An 11,198-nucleotide genomic window follows, 5' to 3' on the forward strand; every position below is an offset into this window, starting at 1 on the left:
TGCATAGTATTAAAATTTTGCCACATCCAAAAGAAAAGTAGGTGAAGAGTTATATTAGCCATTAGATTAAGTCCTTTTATCTTGTTAGATAATAAGTACTTAATTAGTTTTACCAACCTATCTATTTAAAACCTCAAAAGTTAATGTTTTTACAACTTGTAAATCTTGACTATACATTATTAATTAAAGAAGGAAGGGTCCCTACTATTTTACTCTTAAGATTTAAATTTAAGATTTTTAATCAAAATGAACTATTCATTATACAATTTTTATAAATTATTAAATTAAAAAACTTATAATAATAATAACATATTCAGTAAAATTTCATTATTATAACTCATTTTCAAAATCTATCAACTACCTCAAAGGCAATATAAAAATGGTAAAGGTGTTTATCTTCTCCAAGAAAACTAAAAAGTCCAAAAAAATCATGTCAACTTTATGAATAAGAATTTGTAGTTTTGTTTACATGATGATGTGTAATGATGACTAAACTATTTTATGAACTTTGCTAAACCATCAAATTAAGCCACATCAGATACATTAGGGCCCACCCACTATTATAGTGGATGCCACCTGTCCTACTCAATTACCAAAATAGCCCCTCCAATTTCTAAGAACTTTCTTTAGGTCCTAACAATTTTCATCCCTATATATAGTGTATGGATATACAAAGTTACAAATATACAAACTTTGACTTATTGTAAAAAAAAAAAAACCAAGAAATTTCACTAAAATTGGGACCAATTAGTCAATGGCTTCCTTAGTTCTTTGTTTGGTCATTTTGGCATTTTGCTCTTTACATTATAGTTTGGCTTCTAATAATTTCAATCAAGATTTTGATGTTACATGGGGTGATGGTAGGGCAAAAGTTTTAAACAATGGCAAACTTCTTACTCTTTCCCTTGACAAAGTTTCTGGCTCCGGTGTTAAATCCAAGAAAGAATATTTGTTTGGAAGGATTGATATGCAACTTAAGCTCGTACGTGGAAATTCAGCTGGTACAGTTACTACATATTACGTAAGTATTATCGTACGCGATTTATGTTATTAGTGATGCATATCATTTGAACTATACTAAGAATTAAAGTCATATGACAATTTACTATTTTGAATATCATATGAATTTACTAAGAATTTGTTTTATATCAATTGTGTATGTACTATATAGTTATCATCACAAGGGTCAACACATGATGAGATAGATTTTGAATTCTTGGGAAACCTTAGTGGAGATCCTTATATTGTTCATACAAATGTGTATACCCAAGGCAAAGGTGATAAGGAACAACAATTCTACTTATGGTTTGATCCCTCTGCTGATTTTCATACCTACTCCATTCTTTGGAATCCACAAACAATCATGTAAGTAAATAAAAATCGATCTCCGCTTACTTTTACTTGTCCACTTTAAATTTTTTATATATCTGTTAAAAATTAGTATGTGGTTAATATAATATTTTATTATAATATCCATATTTATAGTCTTAAATCTTGAGAAATGATCCCTCCCCCAGAATTCTCATCTTTACTTCATTGGTGACTCGAACTTATAACATTTCTCTTTGATCTTTTGTTGATTCAAGCTTACAACCTTATGATTGAAACTGATCAGGATGCTTACCATTCGAGCAACTCTATCGTGTCAGTAATGAATAAAAATCTTGATGATAAAACATGAAAAAGTACTTAGTTTTTCTTGATATGTTGAAAGTGACAAAGTGAAAATAAACAGAAAAATAAGATATATCCTTAGTAATAATTAATAGAATCAAAAGCTCAAAATATACAAAAGTCAATATGAAGATCTCTCTCTTGTTTTTTCCACCATAAAGTTCTACAAATTTAATTTTATCTTAATATTGACTTAATTATTTATTTTTTTTTGTAGATTTTATGTGGATGGCACACCAATAAGAGTGTTCAAAAACATGGAGTCAAGTGGAGTACCTTACCCAAATAAACAACCTATGAGAGTCTATGCAAGTTTATGGAATGCAGATGATTGGGCCACAAGGGGTGGCCTTGTTAAAACAAATTGGTCCAATGCTCCATTCATAGCTTATTTTAGAAATTTCAAAGACAATAATGCTTGTATTTGGGAATTTGGAAAATCATCATGCACAAATTCAACAAAGTCATGGTTCTATCAAGAACTTGATTCTACAAGCCAAGCTAGGTTACAATGGGTGCAAAAGAACTATATGGTTTATAATTATTGTAATGATATCAATAGGTTCCCTCGAGGCCTTCCTCTAGAGTGCACTTTCAACTCTACGACTAAATAAATCTAGGTTTTCAGACTCTTTTAAAATGTTATCATATGCGTGTCAATCTGATGTACATATGCAATCGACATTTTTTAAGAATAGGAGAAACATTGATTTTCTTAGTCCTAGATATGTAATTCATTATTATATTCCTCTTGTAATTTACTAAATTTATTTTCGCATATAATATATTTTGAAATAGGATCATGTAATAAAATGTAATGTTACAAGAATATGACAATTGCAAGGCATATATGTGTAGTAAATCTTTAGAAATCCAAATAATTACCAAAAAGTACTTTGCTCTTAATTTATATTTTATCCATCTTAATTGATGTTCAACTTTGGCCATTCTAGAGTTGACATGTGGCTTTATGATAAAAATAAAAATATTTTCTTATTTAAGAGGTATCGCGAATGAAAAAAACTAAACTAAAATCAAACTTTATTCTCCGATATACTCCTTGATATATTGAAGTGAAAAGAAAAAAACAAGTCAGAATCAAATATTTTCTTATTAAAAAAATATCGTGAATGAAAAAAAGGGAAAATTATATATAATAGCAAACTAATAACCTAAAATAAATGGAATAGCTAGGGTTTGATTTAATTGTGCTCCATAGCAAACGTTTGCAAAAAATTGTCAGGAGTCTCTCTCCCAAATATCTCGCTCGCCACTCTCCTCCAATCTCTCGCTCGCTTCCTCACTTTTTATACAATAAAAATTCTCCCTTGCCCAGTTTCTTTTGCCTTTCTCTCTTTCTCGTTTTATGCAATTTTCAAATTGTATCTAATTTCTCTCTTTCTCGTTTTATACAATTCGATTCAATTGTATATTCCTTGTCAAGTCTCTTTTGTCTTTCTCTCTTTCTCATTTTATACAAATTCAAATTGTATATAATCGTTCTATACACTTATAATAATACAATTCGTTTTATACACTTCGTTTTTATACAGTTGTCTGCCCAAGTGTCTTTCTCTTTCTTGTTTTATTATACAATTTGCTTCAACTGTATATGTATAGCGAATTATACAGCTTCTATGTTGCGTATGGAACGCAATTATGCAAACTTTGTTATAGCATACAAATATAAATTTTTTATTTGCTGTGAAAGTTGTCTCGGAAAAAACTAAGTTAAAAGTCAAATTTCACTCTCGATATACTTTCTCATCGAGGATATACCATGAGTGAACATTTGGGATTGTTAGTCCCAAAAATTTAGACAAAAATCTCATCATAATACATTGTTCATTTCATCATAATACTAACATTACTAAAAAGAAAAAATTATACAAAATTGTCTCAATTTTGAATGGTTTCGTTATATATGGATTATGATCGAAGTGTGTGTATGAAAAATGCTTCATAAGTTCAATTCACCAAATATTTAATAATTTTAGTTTCAATTTCGTATAGTTGAAGTTTGTTTTCGATACATGAAATTATTTTTACTTTTTTTTTTTAAATTATAGAGATACTTTTATGAATGAATATTTTTATGCAATAAATATCAATCGAATAATGCATAAGCAAATATTTATATATAACTGATGCAAACATTATTAGTATATTTTAGGCGTACTGCATAAATATGACCCTTATTTTGATGTTAATGAGCGATTATGACTTTTAGCTTTGAGGGTGCACAAGCAGACACTTAAACTTGTATAAAATCGAACAAATTTACACATTCATCCTACATACATCCTATATGGTAATTTTATATTCTATATGGCATCCTATATGTATTGTGCCATATAGATTACTTATTTTTACTTATTTAATTTTATATTAATTTAAATGTCTACTTACATACATTTAAAATTAAAAAAACATAACAATCCACTAAAATTAAGCTAAAAATTATATTTATATATTATATTTTTTTATTTAATATTATTTTATTACACTCACTCACTCTAAAGGTAAGGTCCAAGAAAATCTTAGAGGTTATATATAATATATATAGGCATATTACGTATATTGGATCATAAACTTGACTTCAAATTTTAACTTTGACCTCCTACTTTCATAATGCACAAACTAACACTTTAACGATCCAACTTTTAAATAAATAAACACATGAGTCCTACATGGCACAATACACGTAGGACAAAAAATGACATGTAGGATAACATGTAGGATATGTGTGTCTATTTATTCAACTTTATACAAGTTTAAGTGTCTACTTGTGCACATTCAAAATTAAAAAGCATAAATATAATTCGAAATCAAGTTAAATGACACATTTACGTATTATGTCATATATATAATATACATTTAAAGTTAGGTCCAATGAAATAAGCCAACAAAAGAAATGACAACTCATGTTTTCTTTTTATAATTTTATAGAATTCACATGATGATCTAGGTAGGCAAGAAGGTCACAAGAGGATGACACGTAGCTAAATGTTGTTGATGAGTCATAAAATGGTGAAAAATAAGTCAGCGTAATCAAGTCATCACTCGGCTCACGTTTGATATTTATATTAAAATTTAATCAAAATTTAAATTTTTATAAAAAAAATTTGTATAAAAATAAAATATTTTTTAATAAAGTAATTTTATATTTAAAAAAATATATATTCAGTCTTTGAAAAAATATTTACTATTTCGTTTTTCTTACTTCATCAACAAGCTTAATATTACTTATTTTTGTTTTGTATGTAATGTATATCTAAACTTTATTTCTATCACATAAAATAAAGAGAATACTTTTCTAAAACGTAAAAAATGAATAATAAAAGCAGAAAGCAATACATATGGAAGGTTTGAAAAATAAAAGTATTCAAAATAAAAAATATACTTTTTAAAATTTAATTTGGTATTTTGTAATGAATATAAAAAGTGCACGTAATCTTACAGAATCAAAGTCCAAATGTTGTAACATGCCATTTTTTAATTAATTGTATTATCTTCCAAGTCCTTTTATTTTTCAAACATAAAATGGATTAATATTATTTTACCATTAAAAAATAAAATTAAGTATAAATTTTTTCACAAAATTACTCATAACTAATAATTGATTTATAATATATCACCAATTTATTACTAAATAAAATTAATAACTAATTCTATTATTTAGATTCAAAATTTATCCATCATTAATTATTATTTTTATAGTAGTGTTCATTCATTCAAAAATATATATAAAAAAAAAAAAAGCTATATATAGTTTTAAAAAAATTGACAATTTTTTTAATTTCACAAACTTACCTTATCTCCTCATCTACATTTTACTAATTAATAAATAGTAAATAGCAAGCTGTTGCCAACTCTTTATTTTTCAGATGGCATTCATTGAACCACCCTTTCTGGACACAATTTTGTCTTTTTTTCATCTAAAATTCACTATAAAAAGGCAAATTATATTCATTCTACTTTCAATATATTCCCAATTTTTTTTTCATAAATCCACTAAAAATAACAATGCCGTTTCTATTTTCCTTTAATATTAGACTTATTTTAGTTCTAGTATTTATAAGTTGTATGGTTGTTAAATATTGTGCTAGTAATGATCTTAATCAAGATTTTGATATTACATGGGGAAATGAAAGGGGAAAAATACTAAATAATGGTGAAATACTTACTCTTACACTTGATAATATTTCAGGTTCTGGATTTCAATCAAAGAAGGAATATTTATTTGGGAAAATTGATATGCAAATAAAATTAGTTCGAGGGAATTCTGCTGGCACTGTCACCGCATACTATGTAATATTTTATTTTTACCAAAAAAAAATCAAGAAAATTGGCTATTTGTGTTAATTGTTATGTTTTTTTAATGTGGGTAATTTTTTTTTTAATTTAGTTGTCATCACAAGGATCAAGTCATGATGAGATAGATTTTGAGTTTCTTGGTAATTTAAGTGGAGAGCCATATACACTTCATACAAATGTGTATACACAAGGCAAAGGTGATAGAGAGCAACAATTTCACTTGTGGTTTGATCCTACTAATGATTTTCATACTTATTCTATCCTTTGGAATCCACAAACTATTGTGTAAGTACTCCAAAACAATATTTTATTTTATTTTATAACACGTTTGATAATATTTCATTCGTCTGTCTATTTTTACTTGTCTGTTATATTAAAACGGTTGTTTGGTCCTTGTTATATCTTATCAATTTGATAGTTTACTTGTCTATTATATTAAAACAGTTGTTATTATTTGGTCCTTGTTATATCCTTGTCAATTAGATACTATATAGTATGTATTTAATATCTGATATGTTCTCTAAAATATTATATTTAACCTATTTAAAAAAAGGTGAGATAATGACATTGTTTTAACTACTTATCATTTTTTTTAATGTATTAAGTCAATAGTGATAATTATGATTGGACAGTTAAATATTAATAGTGGATAAATATGATTGGATGAAAATAGTTCCTAGGTCATCCGATCGTGAATGTTTTACTCTTAACGAGAGATCTCAAGTTGGTATTTGAGTTTCGTGAATCTTTAATTTCGAAACTATTGAATACCTTATAATGAAAAAATATATTTAAAATAGAAGTTGCATTTTAACATGATGTATCATATAATATATAGTATAAATAACTCTAATTATCTTTTAGATGATCTGACGGCGGAAAGTTTATTGTAATTTTTTCAGATTTTCAGTGGACAATGTACCAATAAGGGAGTTCAAAAATATGGAAAACATTGGAGTTGCATTTCCAAAATCTCAATCAATGAAACTTTATTCAAGTTTATGGAATGCTGATGAATGGGCCACAAGGGGTGGGCTTATCAAGACTGATTGGGCCCAAGCCCCATTTACAGCCTCTTATAGAAATTTCAATGCCAATATTTGCAATAATAATAATAATAATAATTCTTGCAAATATTTGGTAGAAAATTTGGATCCTGTGAATGAAGAAAAATTGAGAAGGGTGCAACAAAAATACATGATATATAATTATTGTACTGATAATAAGAGATTTCCTCAAGGTTTTCCTCTAGAGTGTAGTGTTACTTAATTAATTAATTAATTAATTTAATTAATGTAGGTAGAAAAGTTGGTATAATAATATTAATAGCCCCCTCTAGTTTTGTCTCTTTCAAGTTTATTATATATTGTGACCCAAGTGATAAGGGAGGACTATTGTAATATTTATATGTTAGGTTTTTAATATTGGAAGTTGAAAGTGTTTATGTACTTATAAAGTCATGTGTTTGATGGTAATCGAATCATACTGAATATGTTATTGTTATTATTACTTTATTAATATTAATAGTTAACGTAAATTGAAATCTTAGCTTTGTTTAGATGTTCTTTCATACATTTTTCTCGTATGAGGTCAGATCTCATTTTATTGAAATAAGGTAACAAAGTAACATATTGAATTTGTCAGTAAATTTTATTTAGGTATTTTAGTTATGATATGTTGATTTTAATTTAAATTAAAAGTGTTCAATAAAAATATTTTATCATATTTGATTGAAATTCTCACTAATGTTTGTTGACATATTCAGCCTTAGCTTAAATGCTTTTGTAATAGAGCAAAACATAATTCTTTAAGTACACATTACTTTAAGGGAAAATTATCAAATCAATAAGAAATTATTATCCAATTATATCTTCTCTTGTCCTTTCAATACTGATAAAATAACCATATCATATAATGGATAATTTTGTTAGTAGCCAAAATTTGGTGCTTTTGTACAAGTTTCTTCAAATAATAATGAACAAGGAATCTTGGATAACTTACACCATTTACTTAAATACTCTTTTAATGTCAATGGATGCGTATCAAATTTTTCGTTAATATTACATTTTTTAAAGATCTGATACGACGCGATACTTTTTGCCAATATTACGTAGATAGTTAGTTGGGAAATCTAACACTCTAAATTAAGCTACAAAAGGGAGTAATTAAGTACTAGAGGTGTTAATTGGTATGTTAAATTTTATTCACCCTACCATGTGCAATATCATATTATTTGCATTGAGAAATAGGCTGGTCCAAACAATTGGGAAAATCCAAATTCCAATTTTTCCATTCTTTTGCTTCTTGTTGAGTCAACAAAAGGGAATAATTTGGGACCAAGTATGAGAAAAAAGCCAATACTTCTACTACATTTTCCAATCACTTCAAATTACTTTAATTTATGGGTCCATAGTTGTCATATACAGAGAGAGTAGCATTAAAGTGTGTAGCTCGATGATTAATGAAATGAATTTAATATTTTGGAGAAATTGATTAAACTTAAAAGGACAGTTCAATTCACTAAAGCTTTAGCTATGGCAGAGTTTTGGGAAGACCCGACTATAAGGCACTAAAGCTCTCGTTATGTTTAGGGTTCAGCAAAGGATCGACTATAAGGGTCTACTATATGTAATATTACCTTACATTTCTATCAGAGGCTTTTTCCAAGACTTGAACATTATGTGATCTGCTAATCACATGACAATAACTTTACCAGGTAAAAAAGTTACATACTATTCGATATATATTTTGCACTAAAAGGACCGTTTGGTGATTTTGTATATTATTAAGCTTAAAAGGATAGCTCGGTGCACTAAAAGCTCATGTTATGCGCAGGGGGTAGAAGAAGAGTTCGACTATAAATGTCTACTATATGCGTTCTTACCTTATATTTCTATCGGAGGCTGTTTACAAAAGCCTGAACTATCATGACCTTCTGATCACATGGCAACTTTATCAGCAATTTTGATAGATAAATTTTGGTACTATATATAACTATGGAGGATAATAAATGTTTTTAAATAAAACAATCGGATCGAGATGCAAATAAATTGTTCCGAACACGATGAGAAATATTGTAATTGGTCATTTAGAAATGTGCATGGACCATTCAATTTTATATGGCCTACTTGTCACATTAGATACCATATTGATAACGTGTACCATTTACAAACCAGAACTTAACCATCCCCACCTAGCTACAACTAACATAATTAATTGAAACATTAATGATTTTGTAAAGATTATATTATATATAAATGAATGATGCCTAAATAGATCTACATCATTTTTATTTTTATTTTTAAAATAACATAAAGATCATATGGATATTGTGAGAGTAGAGTTTTTGTTGAGGCTTTTTGCAATTATTTTGTTGGTTTTGACTGCTTGTCTTGTTGGATTTGATTCTCAAACTAAACTTGTTTTTTTAACTGTCCACATAAAAGCAAACTTCAAATATTTGGATGCATTGAGGTGAGTTATTCTATTACTAATTAAATCAGGTTTAAAATTTGGATTAGAAATTGTTATTTTATTTGATCTTGTTATCTCTATTGTTTGATCTGAGGGTGAAAATCGTCTTATCGTAGGATGGTATTAAGTATAAAAAATTGATTTCGAATCCATTGTATTATGGTAATATAATCTTGAACGTGTGTGATTTTATAAAATTTAAATTTTGAGTCTATCTCTCAATACGTTTTCAATTTTTTTGATATGAGGGTGGAAATCGTCTTATCGTAGGATGGTATTAAGTATAAAAAATAGATTTCGAATCCATTGTATTATGGTAAAATAATCTTGAACATGTGTGATTTCATAAAATTTAAATTTTCAATCTGTCTCTCAATACGTTTTTGATTTTTTTTTTCATGTTTCTTTGTTCAAGGGGCTCTTTGTAACATGTCTCATTGATATATTATAATCTCAACCTGCTATGCATCAAATGTATATCGATAAGTAATACTCCTTCCGGCCATTTTTAGTTGTCATATCGCATTTTTCAAAAGTTAATTTGACTAATTTTTAAAGTTACACTAGATTATATTATTTTGATATTTTAAACAAAAGATATAATGGATCGTTTGAAGGACGAATGGCGGAGGGCAACTTTTTAGAGCGGGTGCTCTGTCGGTACTCTTTCTTTTAAGATTAAGATATTTAAAAACTATACAAAAAAAGTATCATAAATTGCAATTTTTTACATATAAATATGATGAAAAAATACATCGTAAAATGTTAGTCAAAATTCTTATCTTTTGACTGTAAAAAAGAAAATCATGACAACTAAAAATAAACGTAAGAAATATGAAAGTCAATTATTTAGTCAAACCACAGGAATAATAAAAACAGACTCTCTACCTTCACAAGATGAAATTAAGGGCGTTACATATGCATCACCCTCTTCAAATCTTATCTGCGGGATTATATATATTAGATATATTATTGTTGTTATTTATATTTATTGGCATATTATTGCATAATTTTTTTCTTAAATCTAATTGTTTGTTTTTATTTATTTGGCATATAAGTGTTTTGGTATGGATTGATGCTGCTGCTGCCATTTACAATGTACTTCAACTGCTGAGATGTTTTTTCATTACTACTTCAAAGGTGGATATTAAACAAATTTCTCACAAGAATTATTGGTTCTTTTTCTTATTAGACCAGGTAATTAATTAATTAATTTTAATTAACTCTCTCACTTTAATTTTTAAATGTCTATTTTTTCTATGATTTTTCCTTATCTTACTATATTTACTCTCTTTGTCCACTTTTATTTGTCATGTTGCATTTTTCGAAAGTCAATTTGACTAATTTTCAAAGTTAAATTAGATTACATTAATTCGATATTTTAAACAAAAAATTTTGATATTCAAAAACTATATGAAAGTCAAATTGTATTTTTTGATATGATGAAAAAATATATCTTAAAATATTAGTTAAAGTTCTTATAGTTTGTCTCTAAAAATAAAAATCATGACAAACAATAGTGGACGGAGCTCACGGAGGGAGTATTATATTGTTGATCACAACATAAGGTGAGAAGTTTATATTCATACCTAGTTTCTCACGTGGTGTCTAGTATTCTTTTTGTAATCCGACTTTGAATGAAGTACACTAACGTTTAGATTCACGTTGAGAAGTCACAACTTTGAGGTATATATATATATATATATATATATATATATATATATATATATATA

At 27.2% G+C, this 11,198-nt stretch overlaps 3 protein-coding genes across 3 annotated transcripts in view; all 3 read left to right on the top strand.

Moving 5' to 3' along the window:
• The first annotated feature begins 684 nt into the window (after positions 1-684).
• On the top strand, positions 685-2,521 carry LOC107025420 (xyloglucan endotransglucosylase/hydrolase protein 24-like). Its single transcript, XM_015226206.2, has 3 exons — positions 685-1,021; positions 1,172-1,365; positions 1,892-2,521. The coding sequence occupies exons 1-3, from the start codon at positions 755-757 to the stop codon at positions 2,286-2,288; spliced, it is 858 nt and encodes a 285-aa protein (XP_015081692.1). The 5' UTR covers positions 685-754; the 3' UTR covers positions 2,289-2,521.
• A 3,146-nt stretch (positions 2,522-5,667) lies between these two features.
• LOC107025416 (probable xyloglucan endotransglucosylase/hydrolase protein 25) lies at positions 5,668-7,447 on the top strand. Its single transcript, XM_015226202.2, has 3 exons — positions 5,668-5,985; positions 6,083-6,276; positions 6,894-7,447. Exons 1-3 carry the CDS (start codon positions 5,701-5,703, stop codon positions 7,258-7,260), a joined length of 846 nt encoding a protein of 281 aa, XP_015081688.1. The 5' UTR covers positions 5,668-5,700; the 3' UTR covers positions 7,261-7,447.
• Positions 7,448-9,273: 1,826 nt separating this feature from the next.
• Positions 9,274-11,198, top strand: part of LOC107024324 (CASP-like protein 2C1) — a 3,704-nt gene continuing 1,779 nt past the window's right edge. Inside the window, exons 1-2 of the mRNA XM_015225282.2 lie at positions 9,274-9,465; positions 10,524-10,662. Of these exons, the coding sequence (XP_015080768.1) occupies positions 9,314-9,465; positions 10,524-10,662 (291 nt within the window). The 5' untranslated portion in view covers positions 9,274-9,313. The remainder of the gene's footprint in view (positions 9,466-10,523; positions 10,663-11,198) is intronic.

This window comes from Solanum pennellii, chromosome 7 (genome assembly GCF_001406875.1).
Source record: "Solanum pennellii chromosome 7, SPENNV200".
In the NCBI taxonomy this organism is placed as follows: Eukaryota; Viridiplantae; Streptophyta; class Magnoliopsida; order Solanales; family Solanaceae; genus Solanum; species Solanum pennellii.

Excerpts from the sequence above, each read along its gene's own strand:
- LOC107025420 (XM_015226206.2), top strand. The coding sequence starts at position 755 with ATGGCTTCCTTAGTTCTTTGTTTGGTCATTTTGGCATTTTGCTCTTTA. Across the intron at positions 1,022-1,171 it reads GTACAGTTACTACATATTAC|TTATCATCACAAGGGTCAAC; the intron begins GTAAGTATTATC and ends TGTACTATATAG. Across the intron at positions 1,366-1,891 it reads TGGAATCCACAAACAATCAT|ATTTTATGTGGATGGCACAC; the intron begins GTAAGTAAATAA and ends TTTTTTTTGTAG.
- LOC107025416 (XM_015226202.2), top strand. The coding sequence starts at position 5,701 with ATGCCGTTTCTATTTTCCTTTAATATTAGACTTATTTTAGTTCTAGTA. Across the intron at positions 5,986-6,082 it reads GCACTGTCACCGCATACTAT|TTGTCATCACAAGGATCAAG; the intron begins GTAATATTTTAT and ends TTTTTAATTTAG. Across the intron at positions 6,277-6,893 it reads TGGAATCCACAAACTATTGT|ATTTTCAGTGGACAATGTAC; the intron begins GTAAGTACTCCA and ends TAATTTTTTCAG.